This window comes from Castanea sativa, chromosome 1 (assembly GCF_040712315.1).
Source record: "Castanea sativa cultivar Marrone di Chiusa Pesio chromosome 1, ASM4071231v1".
Lineage (NCBI taxonomy): Eukaryota > Viridiplantae > Streptophyta > Magnoliopsida > Fagales > Fagaceae > Castanea > Castanea sativa.
In genome coordinates, this window is record NC_134013.1 from 81,640,946 (window position 1) to 81,663,672 (window position 22,727).

Genomic DNA, 22,727 nt, shown 5'->3' on the forward strand with positions numbered 1-22,727 from the left:
TGGGAGTGTGTGCTTGCTATCGAATCTGGAATCTGTACTGACTACTGAGAGCATTGGGATGCATCAAAACTACCAGAGAATTAACTTTGTGAATGCACAGGTCAAAAGAAGAAAAGAGAAAGAGGGTCTGTCAAAAAGAGAAAAATGAAAGAGCCATTCCTGATCAGTTAGAAAATGAAATGTACAAGTAGGGCATAACTAACATACAATTTGCATCTTCCCAAAAAATACCAAAATTTGTATCTAGCAGTAGTTGAACAATTTCATTTCTTTGGTAATAATGGGAAACCCCCACTTACACTCGTTATGTAGATATGAGGTTATATTAAGTATTGACTTTCATCTCTCTAACAATTAGCAAACTCTAATCAAGCTTAGCAAGCTTAGTACCTCTATGTGTCCTAATCTATAGGGTTCTGCTGCAACTCAATCTTCTATAATCCTAGAAAACAAAAAGGAGAACCATGTGTATCAAAAAGAAAGAAACACAACCACCAAAACTAGCAAACCCTTCACTGAATCATATAATCGGCGGAGGTGGGGTTTCCCATATATCAAACACATTTTCCTCACTATGCAGTGCAAAGAGGCGATCACCACCAATCGAAAAATCACATATTGAACCTCCATAGCTTCGTCGTAGCCGAGATGTTAATGCCCATTCAGGACCACAAAACACTGATATGCAATCATTCATTGATGAAAATAGTTGCCCTTCATGTAATGCCAACTTGGGGTAACAAGGTTCATCAGGCATATTATTACCCTTCATCAACCGGCTTCTTGAGCTCCACCTAATGCTCCCAGCGGTGCTTCTCAAATCCATGAATCCCAAATCCTCAAACTCATTCACCACACAGATAGAGCTATTCTCTTCCATTGCTATTGCATCTCTAACCCGTTTCTCATCCACAGTTATAGGTGCTCCACCATCAGACCAAGACCAAACCATCTTCTTGTCCCTAAAATCCAACAAACTAATGTAACAGTTGTCCTTCCTAGGAAACAAAGTTGCAACCAACAAACAGTTACTCCCATGTAACCACTGTAGTTTGTCAGCATCACCAAGTGACCAACCAGGTGGCTCATAGAAAAAATCAATCTGTTTTCCAGTTACTTGGTCCCAAACTCCAATCCCATACTCATTGCTCCTACCCTTGCAACTAGAAAATATCTTATAATCTGAACTGAAACTCAAAGCCCCAGCTGTAAAGCTCTTAACTTGATTCTCATGATTGACTTGAAACTTGTCCCTCAGCTCCCCCGTTGATGAACTAAACAAACCCATCCCACCATCTCCACGGCCTAATCTCTCACACACACTTATCACAATGTTCTGTGAGTCAATCCAACCAACATCATTCACTCTCTGGTAATCAAGAGTAATTGGTGCATGCTCTTCTAGCATCCAATCATACACATGAACCATGCTACCATGTGCAACACAGCAACCACCATCTGGCCCGGCTCGAATTGCCGTTCCATCTCCTGGTGCTTGACCTGTTATTGACTTTGAAAGCCGTAATCTATTGCCATCAAATTGACCCCATTTCGCAGAGCGTACATGGTGAAGAAGGCCATAGAACAGAGCCTCTCTGTAGAGAAGCTTTTCTGGGATATTGGCAGGAATGTAAAGCTCTCCAGTTCTGAGAAGATCAAGAATGACCGCAAAGCAATCCGGGTTCCGATCAATGAAGTATTCATCGGAATGATCAGATTGTAGAGTCCAATTCTCATCAAATATCGCTCCAAAAAATGAATTTCGGCCAGCGTTGGCAAGGGTTGTTGAAGATGTTTCAAAGATTCTACCTCCAACATTGAATCTCACTCTGTCTTTCTGGATTCCCATGATTGAATTTCGATCAAAATTGAGAAGACCAGCTAGGATTTTTGAAGTGGAAGGTCAGAGAGACAGCTAGGGGACTTGAATTGGATAAGACAATTTTGAGTCAGAAAACCAAAAAAAAAAAATAGTTCAGAGACAGCAGGGGATTTTGAGGAACAGAAATGACTATATTTCCTAGAATTATGGGATTTGCTTGGGTTATTTGAATTTTGTGAAAGAACTATAATTAGGAAAAGAGTAATCTTCAAGGATCAAACCAGAAGAGAGAACAAAAAACGAAAAATAAGCAAGAAGCTCAAAAAATGAGGAGGAAATTATGTATGTTTGGGAGAGACTTGTCAAACGGTTGGATTTTTTTTCTCATTTCTGGCTGAAGAAACAGAGGATATTCGTTAGTTGGTGAAGAATGAAGAATAGGATCAAAATTCTGAGAAAATGGGATCTGGGTATTGAAGAGAGATGGTTTTCAGAGATGGGTTTTTAAATTCGTGGGATTTGGTGAGAAACCAATTGAGGAATTGGAGCGGTTGGATTTCGAAAAATTGACTCTTTCTCTTTCTTATATTCTTTCTTTTTTATATATATTTTTAATTTTCTCTCTCTCTCTCTCTCTCTTACATTGCTTTCTCCATGTTATTGTCTCTCTTTTTCCACGTCTGTCATTTCGGCATTGCTTTGGTTCGGACATAGTTGAACTTTTCTTCAATTAAATACCATGTGGTGGGATCCACTTCTGCATTGTATCATCCTTAGATTCACACCGTTGAATAATTCTCCGTTTCACATCAAAGGGAATTTAGAGAGCATCGAATGGTGGAGACATGTGTTGAGGAACATCGTAGGAAGACAATAATATCTCCTACCATTAATTTCTTTGCTCAATAGTTAAGGAGTTTCCGATGAAGTCAGCCCTCTTTCCTTAGAGAAAGCGTGTCTTGTGGATTTTTTTTTTTTTTTTTTTTTTTTTTTCATTTGGGTTCATGTACTTTCAAGTTTCAAAATTTGTTTAACAAAAAAAAAAGTTTCAAAATTTTTTTTTTCCTTGGGCAGAAAAGAGGCACATTAATTATCATACATTGCATGAGATAGAAATAAAACAAAATCAGCATCACTAGAGTTTCCAATTTTTATAAAACAAAAGCATCACTAAAGTTTCCAATTTTTGACAAGCATTTGCTTAGCAATTGGTCTCTCGAATCTCGATGTGTGTGATCAATTCATACATTGGAGAAGGTTTTCAAAAGGTTCTCGCAATCAATAAGTATAGACTCTAGTAATGATTAATAGAAGAATTTTTTATAGGGTAAATTACGGTAAAGGTATCAAGTTTCATAATCAAATTGATAATTTCTAAATTCTTCGCAAACCAAAGGTCATCTCTAAGTGCCCACATTTATACCAAAACACTATCTAGATAATCAAAATTCCTTGTAAAACCCTTAATCTATTCACCCTCACCATCTCCCAAGAGCCCACCTCCTCCCAATTGACCCGGATTCCCCATAGTTGAAACCATCAATATTGAATTTGAACTTGCCCAACGGTGGTTTTTGTCTATCAATTGTAATAAAAACTTCTTATTAAAAAGGGAAAATGACCCAAAAATTAATTTTATTTATTTGGAGAAGTTATTCAAATCATATCACTAATAAGGGTTGACATCAGTCCCCATCTCATTAATAATATAATAATAGTAATTCAATTTATATATGAATAGACATTATTAAAATCCTGTTACATGATACTTGTTTGTTAAAGTAAATATATTAATTTGCTAAACCAAAGCTTTAGGTAGGGTGGCAATTCGTGTTCGCGTGTCGGGTTCGTGTCGTATCAAGTCACGAGTATTCGACTACATAGGTCAACACTAACCCAACATGTTTATTAAACGGGTCAAGATTCCTCAACCCCTAACACGACCCATTTATTAAACGGGTCAGTCGTGTCGACTTGTTTATCAGATTTTATCAAAATGAAAAATAAAAATTAATGAAAAAACAAACAAATAAATATTTTTAATATAAAATTCAGAACTAACGAGTAACTGCATCACAAATAATCATTCAAAATTAAAGCATATCCCAATATCACAAATAACCAATCACAATATGTCAAAGAAAATAAATCATAACAACTAATAAGTTTATATACCTAGAGTTTGAAGGGTATATTGGTAAAATATCATTTAATTAAACGGGTCAAACGGGTTCTATGTGTTCAACACTAACCCAACCCATTTATTAAACGGGTTAGCCGTGTCAACCCAAATATGACACGAACCCGTTAAGCATCAACCCATAACTTGCTAATTTCGTGTCGGGTCGTGTCGGGTTTGCGGGTCATGTCAAATTTTGCCACCTCTAGCTTTAGGAAAAAACATAACAAAGAATGAGATTGAGTGGAACTGACGGCCTGCCGCTAATAAGGGCTCCTCTTTATTAATAATAGTATCATACGAAAGATTAACCCAAGGTTCCACTCATTTAGCCATCTTGTACCTATCAAATCATCATCATCATTAGTAGACTACGACTTCACCTCTTACATTTAAAAAAATATATTAATATACATAGAGAAATGTTGCGTCCATAATAGTTTTACAACAAATTATAAGTGATAAGTTGTTACTAGTTTTAATTTAAATACACAGTTGAAATTACTTTCTTACTCACCAGAAACAATAAGTAACAATTTGTCATCTAAGATTTGTTGAAAAAATGTCATTTAAGATTTATTAATAATACAAAAGATTAACCCAAGGTTCCATTCATTTAGCCATCTTGTATTCATCAATCATCATCATCATCATTAGTAGACTATTGATTTCACCTCTTACATTTAGAAAAAAAAAAGCATCAATATGCGTAAAAAAGTGTTATGTTCACAACATTTTTACAAAACTTTTACAACAAATACTAGATTTTAATCTGAACGCACTGCTAAAATTACTTTTTTACTCACCAGAAACAATAAGTAACAACTTGTCATCTAAAACTTGTTGTAAAACGTTATGAACGTAGCATTTCCCATATACATCCATATATTATTAATTTTTTTTATTATTTATCCTTGAGTTTAAATATTACACAATATAACAAATGAGGTTTAATTGGGGGGACAAAATCACAAACCCCCCCTGGATGAACCTACATTCGGGACAAGAAAGTACCACTTCCAATCGATAGCAAATAGTTCATTGCCCCCTTAAATATCTATTAATAAAGTTTTGGTTCGTAAATTAGGATTTTTTTTTTCTTTCATTTGTCTTTGCATTCTTTAACTTTTTGTACGACAACACCGCAATTCGCGATTGCGGGCTATAAACGGCACAACATATAATATATAACATTTCCTAACTTTAAACTTTTATAGTCGTAGATTTTAATACATAGATACCTTATACATAGATAATGGACAGCTCGTGTGTTCGTGTTTACAACAAGTCAAGGACTTTGTTAAAGGCATCCTACAATTTGTTTCTTTCCTTTTTCTTTTCTTAATATTTCGTAACGTTTTGGATAGACATCAAAAAAAAGAACATACACTTTTTAGTATTTTTTGTTTTTTAAGATAATGCCAATTCGATGATAGTTATCCTCCGATTTCCTGATGATAGTTATCCTCCAATTCCCTATAATTTTTGTTTGTACATAGGACATATGGTATAAATGTTAGGTATCAAACATTCAACTAAAACTGAGAGAAAAAGAAAGAAAAAGAGAGAGAATTCAATTGAAGAGAATTATTTTCCATTATTCTTTTTTGATGAACTATTTGTGGGGAGTAAAAATATCTTAATAGGGATATGGGCCATTGGGCCTCGCTAAGGAAGGCCGACCTACTCTTGGGTTTAGGGCTTGTTGATACTCTAGGTCGGCCCATATGCCGAGGATCCGAGGACCGAGCCGAGGATTCTTTTCCCCTGATCGACATCAAAGAACCCGAGACTTCATGGTAAAGGTTAGGAACGACACGGCCAAGACCAATGGTTAAAGGGAGAGAACCCTTGAATGTCCTAGAAGCGCCGACAAGGAAGAATATCGTAGGTACGCTACCCTCCACATTAAAGCACCCCGCACCTACCAACCCCGGCCGCATTAATGAGGAATGACACTTAAACAAAGTGGAAGGGAAACTTCTAGGTACCGTTCAAAGGCACTAAGAAAAGAAATATCTAAAGGCTAAGGGAGGAATCGGGGGCAACACGTGGATAAAGTATTAAAAAGAGAGTATTTAAGGAGGTACCTAGATAAAAGAAAAAGAACTTTTGTAACCTAAAAAGAAAAAAGACAAAGGGTGAGATATAATATAAGAACAAATTTCGGCTTACGTCCGAGGAGGCCCAAGTTACATAATATTCCTTGTTGTTTTCAATTACTTGCAATCTTTAGTTTGTCATTTAATCCTCATATACTTCTAACTCGGGTTTCAAGCCCACACTCTACAAATTCTTATTGTTTAAGGCTCATCGGGCCCGAGCCCATAATTCTTGGGTCCAGGTGCAATTGTGCACTTACAATTGGCGCCGTCTGGGAAATCTAGTCTAGAAGTAGTAGGGATATTATGGCGTGCTTAGGCTCTCACCATGCGGAGTCGCAAGGATCACAACCGGAAGATCATTTCGAACGTCTTGAACATCGTAGGGATCGTGAGGGAAGCGTCCATAGAATATCCGGGCTAGCCATACTCATGGGAGGGGTGGCACTACCCACGATGAGGGCTCTAAATCCATGCAAGAAGGAAATCAATCGTTCAAGAGGAAGTTACGCCGTGCTAAACGTAAGGTTTCCCCGTCCTCATCTAGTTCTTCCTCGAGAAGGATGGGGGACATGGCTACGGTTCAAGGTCATATTCCCCCACCAAGTGCAACATCCTCCGGTGAGGAGAACGACCAGCCAATCCGGCACGTAAGAAGTTTCGTCCTAGGGGTTTAGGCAACGATACCATGAGTAGTGGCGTTGCACCAACTCTCTAAATCTCCGTTTTCACGTAGGATTGAGAGGGGAGGCTCCCCAGAGGTTCACCCGGCCCCACGTTTACCATCTATAATGGCTCTGGATCCATGAGCACGTGAGTCACTTCAACCAAAGGATGGCAAAGGCACTCACACAACGAGACTTTGATGTGTAAAGTCTTCCCTCCACTGGGACCTCGTGGCTATGAGATGGTTCAACGGTCTCAAGTCGGGGTCTCGTAGGCTCGTTTGGGGAACTAACTAGGGCATTTGCTTCTCGGTTCATTACTTGTAGCAGAGTCCCCGCCACCGGACTCATTGCTATCCATGGTCATGAAGGAAGCGGGAGACACCGAAAGCATACTCCGACAGTATATTGGGAGATGTTTAATGAAATAGACGGCGACTTTGATGAGGTGGCGCTAAATACCTTTAAGGTAGGCCTCCTACTAATCACGACCTAAGAAAGTCTTTGACGAAAAAGCCCGTCCGCATAGCCGTACGTCGTCTTATGGATCGTATTGATGAATATAAAAGGGTAGAGGAAGACCAAAGAACAGGAAAAGGAAAGGAGAAGGTTATCCCTACAGAGAGAAGGGATTTCAGGTCGGACAGATATCACAACAACAAGCCGAGGAGGGATTATTTCGGACAATCCGGCTCGGGCAAAGACCAAGTCAGAATCCGTGTTCCGAGAACCGCACATCGCTTATTAGAAAAAGTTCGTAAAGAGCCCTTCTTTAGATGGCCGTAAAGATGGCAAAGGGACCCTACGAGAAGAAATCAAAACCTTTTTTGTCAATACCATCGGGATGCGGGCCACACTACCGAGAACTCGCCGGACCCTCGTGGAACCATCTGTAGAGCTCGTCGAGAGGGAAAGCCGAAGCAAAGCATTTGTGTCAACCCAACCGGGCAGGTCTACTAAGTTGGTTCAAATAACCAAAGGAACTTCATCTCGGCCAACATTGGGAACAATTAATGTTATCTTCGCCGCACTCCGGTAGGACCGGCTCAGGTCCCACTAGGGTCATGGCGGTTTCCCATCCGCAAAGCCGAGGATGATGGGTGGTAGGCCGAAGAGATTAAAGAGCACTTTACCTGTCTTGGGTTTCTCCGAGGAGGATAAAATAGGAACTATCCAACCCCATGACGATGCTCTCGTGGTTACCCTCGAATAGGGAATTATGACGTGAAGAGGGTGATGATAGATCGTGCGCGGTGCGTATCATGTACCCCGATCTATTCAAGGGGCTAAGGTTGGAGTTGGAAGATTTAACTCCTTATGACTCACCTCTTATTAGCTTTGAAGGGAGAGCCGTTGTGCCAAAAGGACAGATCCGTTTACCCGTTCAATCCGGCACAGAACGGTTGAAGTAGATTTCATTGTGGTTGACGCGTACTCTCCATATACAACCATCCCGGCCAAGCCATGGCTACACGCCCGAGCCGTCTCCTCTACCTTGCACGTTAAGGTTAAACCCTCGGGGGAACATGTTGAGGAAATCCTCGCGCAATGCAAGTGGCCGGACAATGCATCTCCGCTGCAAGATTTCGTCGCCAAAGTCGAGTTATCAACCTTGCCCATCCAGGAGTCATAGCAATTAACAAGCCTCCGAGGCACCCGGAGCGATGACAAGACGAGGTCGTTTGCGAGGAGTTAGAGAAGTTTGTAATAGCAGATGATCCGCAGAGGTTCTTCCAAGTTGGCATACTTTTGCCATACCAAGAGAAGATGGAGTTGTTGGAATTTCAAGGACAATATAGATGTCTTTGCGTGGGACCCTTATGCGAGGCTCCGTGCGTAGATCCGAGCTTTATTTGTCATCGTTTAAACGTCAATCCGGCCATCGTTCCGAGGAGGCAGCCACCTCGGCGATCTTCCCGAGAACATTCGAGGCCGTGAAGGAAGAGGTTCTTAAACTCAAAAGGGCGGGGGCTATCAAAGAAGTTTTCTACCCCTGAATGGTTAGCTCATACCGTTGTCGTTAAGAAGAAAAACGGCAGGTGGAGAGTATGTGTGGACTTTACCGATCCGAACAAGGCCTCGTCCTAAAGATTCTTTCCCAATGCCACGGATTGATCAACCGGTAGATGCTATCGTCGGACATCCCTCGGATGAGTTTCCCGGACGCCTTCGTGGTTACCACCAAATTCCCTTGGCGTTAGAGGATCAGAAAGATCGCTTTCATTACTCCAACGGGGAACTATCATTATAAGGTCATGCCATTTGGGTTAAAAAATGCCGGGGCTACTTATCAAAGAATGATGACCCGAATGTTTGAACGACGAACCGGGGAAAACCATAGAAGTATACGTGGATGATATGGTGGTAAAGAGTAAGACGGTACCTTCGCACATGACGGATTTGGCCGACACCTTCCAAATGCCGAGGAAGTATAAGTTGCGCCTTTAACGCCTCCAAGTGTTCTTTTGGCGTGGGATCCGGAAAGTTCTTAGGATATATGATCACTCATAGGGGCATAGAGGTGAACCCAAAGGTTAGGGCTATTCAAAATTTTCCAGCCGCCTCGGAACTCCAAAGGAGATTCAGAAATTCGACCGAATGATTGTCGCGTTGAATAGATTTATTTCTCGGTCACCGACCAATGCCGTCCTTTCTTTCCGTTGTTGAACAAGTGGAAAGGGTTTCGTGGACCGAGGATTGTGAGTCGCCTTTCCAAATTTTAAGCAATATCTATCTCGGCCACCCATTTTATCTCGCCCCGAGGTGGACGAGGTTTTATTCGCTTATCCGGCCGTGGCTATTCATGCGGTGAGTCTAGTCCTTATAAGGAATGAAGATGGAGTGCGAGGCCGATCTACTATGTTAGTAAGTCCTTGAATGAAGCCGAGGTGCGCTATTTGCCCTTGGAAAAAGCACTTCCGGGCTGTAGTCCACGCCACGCGCAAACTTCCTCATTATTTCCAATCTCATACCGTGGTTGTTTTGACCCATTTGCCGCTCAAGGCTCGTGTTGCGTAGTGCCGATTATTCTGGCGGAGCTGGCAAAATGGGGAACCATTTTGGGAGCCTTTGATGTTAAGTAAAAGCCTCGCACTCGGTGAAAGGTCGGTCCTCGCTGATTTGGTGGCGTAGTTTTGAACCATTGTTAGAAGAAACTTCAAAGGGAGCGCACATGGGTGAAAAATCGGTGGTGTGATCACAGCCGTATCGCCCTCGGCTTGGAAAGTTTATGTGGATGGGGCTGCTAATCATAAAGGGTCTGGCGTTGGACTTGTTCTAATGTCCCCTGAAGGAATTGTCTTTGAAAAATCTTTGAGATTGGCTTTCCCGGCTACTAATAATGAGGCCGAGTATGAAGCAGTCTTGGTAGGCATGCGAATGGTACATAAGATGGGTGGCAAGGAAATCCATGTGTTCTCGGACTCTCAATTAGTGGTCGGCCAAGTCATGGGGACCATGGAGGCTGAGGACCCCAGAATGCAAGAATATTTGGCCTGTGTTAAACGTCGCCGAGCCGAATTCGACTCATTTGCCTTAGCTCATGTCTCTAGGAGTGGAAACACTCATGCAGATTCTTTAGCTACATTGGCCACATCCTCGGCTCAAGGTCTACCAAGGGTGATTCTCGTTGAGGATCTAGTAGAACCTTCTCTTATAGCTACTGACGCACCTCGCATCCATCTAATAAGGCCTGGTCCTAGTTGGATGGAGTCGATCATATCTTTTCTCAAAAATGACATCCTTCCCGAAGACAAAGTTGAAGCAGAAAAGGTACGTCGAAAGGCGCCGCGTTTCTGGTTGTCCGATGACCAGAAGCTATACAAACGATCCTTTTCGGGACCATATTTGTTGTGTGTACACCCCGAATCAACGTAATCATTGGAGGAATTGCATGAGGGAATTTGTGGAAGCCACACCTGGAGGAAGGTCCTTAGCCCATAGAGCCCCGACTCGTGTTATTGGTGGCCCAATATGCGTAGGAGGCTCAGTGACTATGCCAGAAAATGTGATCAAGTGTCGAGGTTCGCCCCAATATCCACCAACCTGAGAGGGGTTCTTAACCCTCTCCGCCCCTTGGCCTTTCGCGCAAATGGGGCTTGGACATTGTAGGGCCCTTTCCGAGAGCCGCCGGAAACAAAAGATGGTTGCTCGTGGGAACAGACTACTTTACTAAGGGGTCGAGGCCGAGCCTTTGGCCAATATCCGAGATGTTGATTCTAAGAAATTTATCCGGAAAAATATTGTTACTAGATTCGGTATACCACATACACTCGTCTCTGACAATGGCGTTCAATTTGACAAACAAGGCCTTTAGGCACATCGTGGTGAGATGGGTATTATAAATAGATACTCTACTCCAGCTTATCCTCGAGGAAATGGGCAGGCCGAGGCCGTTAACAAGGTCATAGTCAACGGGCTTAAGAGGTTAGACGATGCGAAAGGCAGGTGGGTAGAAGAGCTCCCTCATGTCCTGTGGACGTATCGACCACACCGCGTAGGTCCACCGGAGAAACTCCATTCTCTATGACTTATGGAGCCGAGGCGGTGATACCACCGGAATCCGGTTTTCCTACTCTAAAGACAAGTTCTTTTAGTCCAGAGAAAAACGAGGGACTTCTAGAGAAAGATCTTGATTTACTTGAGGAACGGCGCGAGGCGCTATGGTCCAATTGGCGTATTATCGCGTAAGCTAAAACGAGGGTATGATGCCCACGTGAAGCTAAGGCCACTTGCACCCGGTGATCTTGTATTAAGGAAAGTTGTAGGCACTTCTAAGAACCCAGCATGGGGTAAGCTAGGACCTAACCGGGAAGGCCCCTATCGCATTGTTTCAATAGCAGTGCATAGGGTCATATAGGCTAGTTGACCTAGATGAACGAGTTGTACCACGTCCATGGAATGTAAATAATCTTAGAAGGTATTATTATTAATCAAATAAGCTTTTGTCAATTAATATTTCAAAGTTATGGCTAGCTCTCACGTTTGAAGTTACAATTTTTGAGAATCAAACGTAAACTTGGTTAAGTGTAGTCCTCGGACCACAAACCTTGTGGAAATTGATGTCTTATCATTTGTTAAATGTAACCTTAGTTATGCCGGGTCTTCGGACCTCCTACTTTGGGAAAATTAACATTTGAAGTTACAATTTTTGAGAATCAAACGAAACTTGGTTAAGTGTAGTCCTCGGACCACAAACCTTGTGGAAATTGATGTCTTATCATTTGTTAAAATGTGAACCTTAGTTATGCCGGGTCTTCGGACCTCCTACTTTGGGAAAATTAACATTTGAAGTTACAATTTTTGAGAATCAAACAAACTTGGTTAAGTGTAGTCCTTGGACCACAAACCTTGTGGAAATTGATGTCTTATCATTTGTTAAACGAGAACCTTAGTTACGGTCTTCTGACCTCCTACTTTGGGAAAATTAACATTTGAAGTTACAATTTTTGAGAATCAAAATGTAAACTTGGTTAAGTGTAGTCCTCGGACCACAAACCTTGTGGAAATTGATGTCTTATCATTTGTTAAACAGAACCTTAGTTATGCCGGGTCTTCGACCTCCTACTTTGGGAAAATTAACATTTAAAGTTACAATTTTTGAGAATCAAACGAAACCTGGTTGTGTAGTCCCGGACCACAAACCTTGTGGAAATTGATGTCTTATCATTTGTTAAACAGAACCTTAGTTATGTCGGGTCTTCGGACCTCCTACTTTGGGAAAATTAACATTTTGAAGTTATTGTTTTAGAGAATCAAACAGAAACTTGGTTAAGTGTAGTCCCTCGGACCACAAACCTTGTGGAAATTGATGTCTTATCATTTGTTAAACGTAACCTTAGTTATGTCGGGTCTTCGGACCTCCTACTTTGGGAAAATTAACATTTGAAGTTATTGTTTTAAAGAATCAAACGAAACATGGTTAAGTGTAGTCCTCGGACCACAAACCTTGTGGAAATTGATGTCTTATCATTTACGCTTACAATTTTGAAGAATTAAACGAAAGATTGCTTAAGATTTATCTTCGGACTATGACTTTGATTAAACTTAACTTCGATTGTGTCCGGATGTTAATACCTTACCGTTTATTAACTCGGATCTTAAGTTTTATATCTCTAAGTATTGAGGAAATTTGTGTAAGGAATGGTCCTCGGATCTTACAACCTACTAAAAAACGGTGTTATGCATTATAAGGGCTTAATTGTTACATGAAGTCCTCTTTCCTTTTTTAATCGAGGTATTATTCAAATGAATTAACCATGTCACCTTGTATTAAATCTTTAATAATATACGCATGATTATGTGAAAGTTATGACTATGCAATCCTTGGAGTTAGATTTTGATGCTCGAGAAACTTCGATATGACTTAATGGGAAAACTTTTTGTAATAAGTACATAAAGAATAAAGAAAAAGCAAGACACAATCCAAGCGAAAAGCAAACGAAATTGTTCTTCATTAATCAAGGTGAATATACATTACAATATATAATTCAAAAACAAAAAAAAAAGAATGGAAAAAGAGAAGCCCTAAGCTAAGTCCTAAGTCATGGAGGAGGATCTTCCGAGAAGGTACTAGTGCCCTCGGTCTTTCTCAACCAACTCAAAAGGAGTCATAACTCGCTTCCTTTATCCGCTGTCTTTGTTGGAAGGACGTTGGGTTCCACTATCCGGTTCAAGTCCTTCTCTCGCATCCACTCCTCCTTCCTTTTCTTTATTGGAACCGAAGGTTCTCGTAGGATCGTGAATTTGCCGTGGGACCACCGAGGTAGGGCGGTGAAGAGTTGGCTCGGGGGTAGGAGTAGCAACAGGAGCCTCTTCAATCTCCTCGTATTTCTAGGGGAAGCCAAACGTTCTCGGACTTCCTCAAATCCGAAGATTGAGGAACTCCCCGCTACGTTTAAAGCTTCCATACTTTTTGATGCGCATTCGCGGCATAAAGCCGCGAACTCCTCCGTCACTGCTCCTCGGTAAAGTGGCTACCCCTTCATCAAAACTTGCACTGCTTGCGCCTTGAAGAGAGAGTTGGAAGGAACCGGCTTCTTCCTTCATCGCCGCCAATCGCTTCTTCGTATCCGAGCACTCTTTTTGAGCTTGGGAGAGCTCTTCATCTCTTGCATGAAGGAGCTTGCGCTGTCCGTCTATCTGGGTCTTCCTGGTCTTTACGTTTGACTCGGCCCCATTCTTCTCTCTCCTCGCCCGCTACCTCCGAGGCCGCCTTCTCGTTCTCGCCGAGAGGCCGTGCCCAAAGACTTCTCTCGCCCCATCCTTACTTCGAGCTCGCCCGGCTATTTTCCGAGAGTCTTCAATAAACTTTTCAGCTACAAAGACCTCCTGAATAGCCTGTAACAAAGTATGATGGAGTTAGGAGTACTAAAAACAAACTTACTTACGAATATTGTTAAAAGGAGAAACACTTACCAGCGCTAAGTCTCTTTTTAGGGAGAGGAATAGTTGTGGCTGGCCCATTTTCTCCAAGGTCTCCATGTCCTTGGGCAGCAGAAGAGGGCGTTCTAGGACCTCGACCAGGTGGTGGGCGTGGCCTTGTTGAACTGCCCTTATACTGGACTGGCAGGAGATAGGAGCGCCGTCCAGCCTTAGATCGGGGACCATGTGGTCGGTGCTCGGCGCACTACAACCTCATTTCTCGATTTCCCGAGTTCAACCGAACGGGCTCTACCCTTGCCCTTGTCCAGCTTCGCCGGGCCGGTGGGAGTTGTTGGCGTGGTTTCTTGGGGTCTTTAGTAATCGTCCCCTCATTATCCCCCTTCTCTTCTTCTTGGGGTCCTCGGCCGGCAATTTTGGCTCGCCCAGAGGAGGAGGAGGAGGTAAAGCCGGGGGAACTTGGGACGTTCCCGCTTTCTTCTTCTCTCGCAACCTTAGTGCATACTACCGAGAAGACCCTCCATTCGTCCCATGTCTTCTTCTTTAAATTCGTCCTCGGGAAGGGCAACTACAAGCCCCGGCAATTCCTGCCTCGGTGGTTTCTTCTTCCTCGTCGGAAAGTACCACGAACTCGGTTTCCGCGAGGTCTCTCGTGTCTTCGAGATGGAATTGGTCTATCTCGTCGTCAAGAGTGTGTGAAGAAGACACCTCCTCTTCGGAACGACAGTTGTTTGTGAGTGTATGGCGAGGAGGTCAGAGCGTCCGGAGGTCACGGTCGTCCAAAAAATGGGGCCGAGCTACGTTTATCCTCTTTCGTCTCGGTCGCCGCAATAATGGCGTCCTCATCTCCCGAAAGTCTTTGGAAAGGGGGGTGTATCCTAGAATAAGATGAGCAGCCCGGAGTTGTAGGTTCAAGCGCTAACGAATACCTCGGAGCGAAGTACTCGGTTTAGATCGGCAACGTTTGCTGACTCGACGAGGACGCACGTGCCGCTTATCCGCAAAAAAGACGTCAAAACAAACAAACCTCGTCGATTCACACAAATATTTAACGAATTTAAGTAAATACAAATACGCATTTCTCGTGTGTGTGTTAGGAGAAGTTGTGTTGTGGGGAGATTAATCCTATGGTGTCGCACCTCGGATCCCCCACCGAACCGGGCAAGGGAGGCCGTCGTGCCAGCTCCCGTACACGATCAGGTAGTCGTCCTTCATGCCTTTGTTTGATTTGGGCAGACAGAGATTAGCCTAACGGTGCTAGACCGAGATTTCATATAATAGCCTACCTTAGAGAGCTTGTGGGACTCATATAGGAACACGACATCGTGCCATGTGAGGTTTAAACTCATCCTCGCTCGTTTAGAGCATCTACACTACCTAAAACTCTAAAAACATTTGGAAGGCATTGGTCGGGCACAACCGGTGGTTGCGAAGATACTCCCTTATTACGGGTTTCATTGGTAGGGTCATCCCACCCTCTATGAAGGCTATCATAGGAATGATAACCTCTCCTCTTTCCTAGAACTGCCCACGGCCGTCAGCGGCGCATTCTAACCCTACGTCGCCGGGAATATGGTATTTGGCTCTAAAGCCTTCCATCCCGCCGGCGGTATCAACTAGACACTTGAATCTTCCCATTACAGAGAGACGATAGACTAAACTTTAAATGGGAGAATGATTGTATTGGTAGCCGAGGACTGTATCCGAGGAGAAAAGGTCAAGACTAGAGAGAGCAAGAACTTACAAAGTTGAAGGTACGGGTTTCACGGTTTTCCGGTGAAGAATGATTGTTGTTGTTTTGATGGGATTGATCCCTGATGACTTAAATGAAGGCGCAGGTTCCCGAAGCGTCACGACGTGCGAAAAGGCGGCCTCGAAAATTATGTCTGTCCCGCCTAAAATTTCGTGGAGTGAGGAGAACCGTTGGATGCCCATCTCACCGTTGTGCGTGGGAGACAAAGAGTAACTTACAGTAATAAATGCGCGCGTTTTCGAAAATGAAACCGCCAAGTGTCATCTTCTGGGGCGCGAAACGATTTCCACACTTGCCGTCACTTATAAAGTGTGTAGAACAGGTTCTCGTCGGATCAAAACCCTATTTTTCTCCTCGGACGTTGAAAATTAGAGTTTTGAGGGGCTATTGTGGGGAGTAAAAATATCTTAATAGGGATATGGGCCATTGGGCCTCGCTAAGGAAGGCCGACCTACTCTTGGGTTTAGGGCTTGTTGATACTCTAGGTCGGCCCATATGCCGAGGATCCGAGGACCGAGCCGAGGATTCTTTTCCCCTCGGACTGACATCAAAGAACCTGAGACTTCATGGTAAAGGTTAGGGAATGACACGGTCAAGACCAATGGTTAAAGGGAGAGAACCCTTGAATGTCCTAGAAGCGCCGATGTTGGAAGAATATCAGAGGTAAAAGCTGCTACCTCCACATTAAAGACCCTGCACCTACCACCCTGGCCGCATTAATGAGGAAGTGACACTTAAACAGTGGAAGGGAAACTTCTAGGTACTGTTCAAAGGCACTAAGAAAAGAAATATCTAGGCTAAGGGAGGAATTGGGGGCAACACGTGGATAAAGTATTAAAAAGAGGAGTATTTAAGGAGGTACCTAGGACAGAAAGAAAAATAACTTTTTGTAACCTAAAAAGAAAAAAAGACAAAGGGTGAGATATAATATAAGAACAGCTCTCGGCTTACGTCCGAGGAGGCCCAGTTACAATATTCCTTGTTGTTTTCAATTACTTGCAATCTTTAGTTTGTCATTTAATCCTCATATACTTCTAACCTGGGTTTCAAGCTCACACTCTACAAATTCTTATTGTTTAAGGCTCATTGGGCCTGAGCCCATAACTGTTCTTGGGTCCAGGTGCAATTGTGCACTTACACTATTTTCCATTATTCTTTATCATCGTATCAAGATTTTTATATATATCTTTTGTTTATATAGATCTTAGACTTTTTATTCGGCTATAAAAGATTTTATTATTTAATTTAATTAAAATTCGGTCTTCATGTAGTTTTTTTTTTTTGCAATAAACTTATCAGTTTTATCTCATTATTATTGTAATTTAATATATAATTTATCTCCAAAATAACTTATAATTTAGCTGATAAATATGCATAAAATAAAAGAGAACAACGAAAAAGGCCATGTTCAATTTTCACCTTCTATAATTTCCTTATTATTTGAAATAAATAAAAAATAAAAAATAAAAACCACCGTGGTGGTGTATCAATTCATGATAGAGTAGATTTTGATTGGTAGGTTATGAATCTAATGATATAGCAAAAGAAATGTTACTGTGAACGACAAGAACCCAAATGCGTAAGAGGATGGTTAAGGATTATGATGAAGCACGATTACTTAAAGCTATCTTCTAAGCTTTTGTCAAAAAAATAATCAATTTTTTTTTTCTTCCTTAAGCTTCATTCATGATTCATGATAGCATCTTTAGAAGTTTTCTTCAACTCAAAGAAACTTCAGATATCATTGTTTTACTTTAGCCTTATCCTTCTTTTAAGTTAGTTGCTCATTGCTTACCAGTACCTATCAATGTTGCTTCTGCCCAATCACGCAAGTACCATTAAAGGCTTAAAGGAAAGCCAATTTGATTCACAAGTATCTTTCTTATTTTATAGTTTCCTCTTTCTCTTTAACTAAGGTTCTGTTTGTCTTGCGCGTCCACGTCCCACATCCCACGTTTTTGTCCTTTTTTTTTTTTAAGTGCAACACCTCTTGCACTGTTTGAACAGTGCAAACAAGCATAGGAACAGTGATTTCATTAATGATCAGTAACCGAAATTTTTTTTTTTTATTGTTTACAGTTTTTAACTTTTAACAAAATAAGCAATATCCAAATGTACACTAATTCTTACTTTAAATTTCTCATAATTTGTATTCATTGAATTATGTAATAAAAAATTATTTCAGTTAACTTAACTGGTAAAAATTTTTATCGTCAAATAAAAAACAGCATGAAATGTATGAAAACAGACTTAGTGTAAATTCAAAAACTTTTAATATTTAGGGGGGAATACTTAATCACTAACTATTAAGGTATTATGGAATTATTGGGTTTAGCATCTTCTAAGCAATTGCCTTAAAATGAATAGACAAAACAATAATGTAAGCTTAGGTCCAAAAGCTCATTGTTGGTCAAGTTTTGAAAAGGTCATGGGCACACAGCTTAGCTAGACATGTATTAAAAAATGGCCTTTGGCTGGCCCTGTAAAGTTAATGCATGCCCTGACATTACATCAACATGGCGCATCAAGTTCAAGTTAGCCTTAAACAAGTGTCTTCAATTGTCAAAAAACCTTTTCAAAAAAAAAAATGGTCAAAAAACAAATGTCTTCAAGTTCCTAAACAAAGTCATGCTATAGAGACTAGAGTAGGCCAGCTTTGGTGTTGGGTTTGGTTGAACCTATGACCAATCAAATTAAGTTTCTCAATTGAATCCTTTGTTATTATACCATATAAATACACATGGTCGGGCAACTCAAGCCCTAGTACTTTCATGACACTTGACCCACAAAGTCCTGGTCTTCGTTTTTTTTGTTTTTTATTTTTTGTGAGAGAAAGAGAACAAAGAAAACAGCCAAAAAAACAAATCAAGACGACTAGGGAAAACGGTCAAGTTAAGGCCAAACTTATCTATCCTCATTCCTCACTGCTTCTTCGACATTATTTAGGAATTTTTTAGAGGAAGAATAGAAATTGACTTAGCAAAACTTCAAGTCCATCTTTGCTTATCCGTGGGTTGGGGGTTGGGGTAGTTCTTTCTTTGCAAACCCAATCATGCACGAAAGAAAAGTATTTGGTGGACTAATCAAACCTAGTGTCATTATTATGACATCTTTTATGGTGTTATATATTTGTACGCGTCTACCTCTTTCAATACCAGTCTATTTATAAATAAATAAGATAATTACGTTGCTTTCAATACCACTATAGTTTAATATAATAAAATGAGAAAAACAAAACAAAACAAACAAACGCTAGAGTTCAAAAGGTCAGAATTATAACATACTAGTGGCTAACCCGTGCTATGCATAGAAACTTACCTATTTGTGAAGTAAACTGAAATAATTTTATAAAATCTCAAAGTGATTAAAAAATTACATGATTTGCTATTGTATAATTTCAATTTGTGTTATAAATTGATAAAGAAACCATTACTTGAACGTGTAATGACTTACAAAAAATTTGTCAGACAGTTTCAGATACTGCAAAAAAATAACTCAAAAATTCAGATATTAAAACTTCTGAAAGACCAAAAAATATTAAAGAAAAATTATCAACATTTGAGTTTGAGTTTGAGTTTAAGTTGGACTTGTTAGAGAGATAGAGTTTCACTCCTTGTTAAGTTTGGATTAAATAAAATAATTTTGTTTAAAAAAAAATGAGTTTAAATTTAAGTTGGACTTGTAAGATAGAGTTTCACTCCTTATTAAGTTTGGACTAAACAAAAATAATTTTGTTTAAAAAAATGATGAGTTTGAGTTTAAGTTAGACTTGTTAAAGAGATAGCGTTTCACTCCTTATTAAATTTGAACTAAATAAAAATAATTTTATTTAAATAAAATGACAATTTTATTTGAATATTGTGTTGACGTGGAAAATTGTGGGAGTTTTAGAGGGGTTGGTTTTATATATATAGATAATGGTTCATGCCATATGGGTGTATTTAATCCTTTATGCATTTCTTTTCTTTTATACAAATCTTAAACTTTTTTTCTCATGGATCTAATAATGCCTTTTTATATATATATATATATATATATATATATATATATATATATATATATTGCCAAAAAGAAAAATAGGGATTAAAGGACAAGCAAACGGATATTATAGTTTTAAAAAAATGGGAAAACATCAAATTTTATTTCAGAATAAAAAGTAACAAATACATCATGGAGAAGAGCTTGTTGTATAAAATAAGGATCCTCTTCAATTCAAGCAGAGAAATCAACAATACTTAAAGCATGTTTAGCTAACAAATGAGTAGGGCAATTACCTTATTTATGTACATGGGAAATCTCAACCCGGTGAATTTATGCATAGAGAATATCATCATTTAAGTAATGGGTGCAACTGAAGAAAGAGTGGGAGAATTATCACTCAAAGTCTAGGAGATAATAAGAAAGTCACCTTCCAAGATGAAATCATGAATACCCAGATCTTTAGCAAATTGAAAGCGGTCTTCAAAAGCTATTGCTTCTATATCAAGCGCCCCAAGTGAATTCCCTTCCCGGATAAACAAAGATTGAAATGCTCATTACTGTGCATTCTTTTAGCTAGAACAAGTTACAAACTTCTTTTTCCTATATTTACGAGTACAAGTTTTGTATTCATTAGCAGGAGGATCCCCTTTGTTCAATTTGATGGGCTTAATAATAATACATTGTGGGTCCACAAGGCTGCAGTCAATCTGACCTGTGTTACACGAGGGGAACCCCATTGAACCATTTGAAGGTTTCAAGAATACATTATGGCTGTTTCTCAACAACAACAAAAAAAAAAAAATACATTATGGCCTTATGGGCCCAGCGCCGCTCAGAAGGGCAACCCCTAATCACATGCCCAAATCAGTGACCCAATTATTGTAGGGCACATCTCATGATGGAGTCATTGCACACTTCAGCCACACAAAAAAAGTCACTGCACACTTCGGAGATGTGTCCTCGGCAAGTTATACTAATTCCTCCCAATTTGAATTAGCATTAGTTTTTTTTTAATTATTAGGTGACAAATGATAAACAGTGATACTCCAAATCTGTTAATGGAGTCTTTACTCTTTTTACTGTCTGATTGCAAGAGCCTTTACAGAGGAATTTCTAACAAACAGATAGAGCATGTATACCGGGAAGCTAATCAATATACTGACGCTCTAGTTGGATTGGGATCAAGTGTAGTTTCTTCTTTTGCTGTTTTTGTTGTACTGCTGTCTGTGGTGGTGGTCAGTTTGCTAGCCTTTAATGCGGCTGGAAATTTTTGTAATAGACTAATTAACAGCAAATCTAAGTATCCTTCTTTATTCACCAAAAAACAAAAAAAATAATAAAAAGTAATGATAATGATAAGTTTATATAAAAATGGTATTAGATTAATTATTTTCAAGTCTAAACGTTACTGTTTGATTGCTGAGATGTAATGTTACCATTAGAGTATTGTAATTTTGTTCTTCCACTTTCAAACGTAAGTGTGATTTGTGTATTTATCTATATATATATATATATATATATCTATATATATATATATATATATATATATATATATATAAAGTATCATAATTCAGTCCCTAAATGTCATTCCATGATCCATCCTTGATAATGGGCTCGATCCTGCTTAAATGCATGAGTTAATTTATTTTAAGTAAAAATAATAACAATGCATCAAATTGTAGCAATATCAACAAAAGAGAAAAATAAAAATGAGAAATGATTTAAAGAATAATTGATATGCTAACTATGTTGATCTGAAACTTGAAATTTATCAAAAATGAAATGCATCACGCAATTCACATAGAGAAGAATCCAAAATGGGGTTACAAACAATAAAACTATAGAAGCATTGTAGGACAACAAAACAAAAATCGTGCACATGAAAATGACAATGCTTGCGGAATTATTAGTGCTTTTTATTTACCTGATTTTTCAAAGAGAAGGCCAACATGTTTTGGAATCCAAATTGGTTTGGTAGAAAATTTTAGAAAATTTTTCAACCCATTATATGACAGTTAAAAACATCATTTGTTTACTTTTAATAACATGATATTTTTAATAAATCATGTGACTTGTTTATTTAAATAATACAATTTTATGATTTTATGTATCACCACATAACTAGTTAAAAGAAATTCTTCTAAACTAGTTTGAAGGTCATATATTTTTCTTCAAAATAATTAGATGGCCAAAAGTTACATTAGTTTCCAACAATAACTATGTTAGAACATTCTCATTAGTTCATACATTTTTTTTTAATATAAGAATCTACTCTTTTTATTATTATTATTTATAAATTTTACACAATTACTTTTAAAAAACACTCGCATGCATTAGATTATCTAGTTTCTACTATGACTATGTTAACGGCACTCCCAAAACCTAACTAGTGTTAGCGTTATTGGGCCTTGGATAATGTAGTAGCCACGTGGAGGGAAGACAAAGGAATGGCCCAAGGCTTTAAATTATGACATAGTGTAGTACTGGCTATTAGACCCATTAATGAAAAAAGCCTGGCCCAACTTGGTCGGGACTCACCATTTTTAAACTCTTGATTATAAATCTACAAACCAGCCCTACAAATACGAAATGTGATTATGTTAGGACCACTAAGTTCATCCAATTTCCTGTTCTTCATCACGAATCACAATGTGGGAAAAATTCAATAATATATAGTTTTTTTTTTCTCTTAAGAAATATATGATCATTACAAACAATGAGATTTTTTTGTTTTGTTTTAGAAAAGAAGAAACAATGCGATTTGTCGTAAGGAAAATGCTAAAATCTACTACAAAATGTTTAAAAACTAGTGTATTACTTACTTGTGGCTTATATTAAGTGTTAA

The 22,727-nt window shown here is 39.5% G+C and overlaps 1 protein-coding gene across 1 annotated transcript; it reads right to left on the reverse strand.

Moving 5' to 3' along the window:
• Positions 1-242: 242 nt before the first annotated feature.
• Positions 243-2,373, reverse strand: LOC142615271 (BTB/POZ domain-containing protein At2g24240). The gene has a single exon (XM_075788009.1). The coding sequence runs from the start codon at positions 1,847-1,849 to the stop codon at positions 521-523; it is 1,329 nt and encodes a 442-aa protein (XP_075644124.1). The 5' UTR covers positions 1,850-2,373; the 3' UTR covers positions 243-520.
• Positions 2,374-22,727: the final 20,354 nt, after the last annotated feature.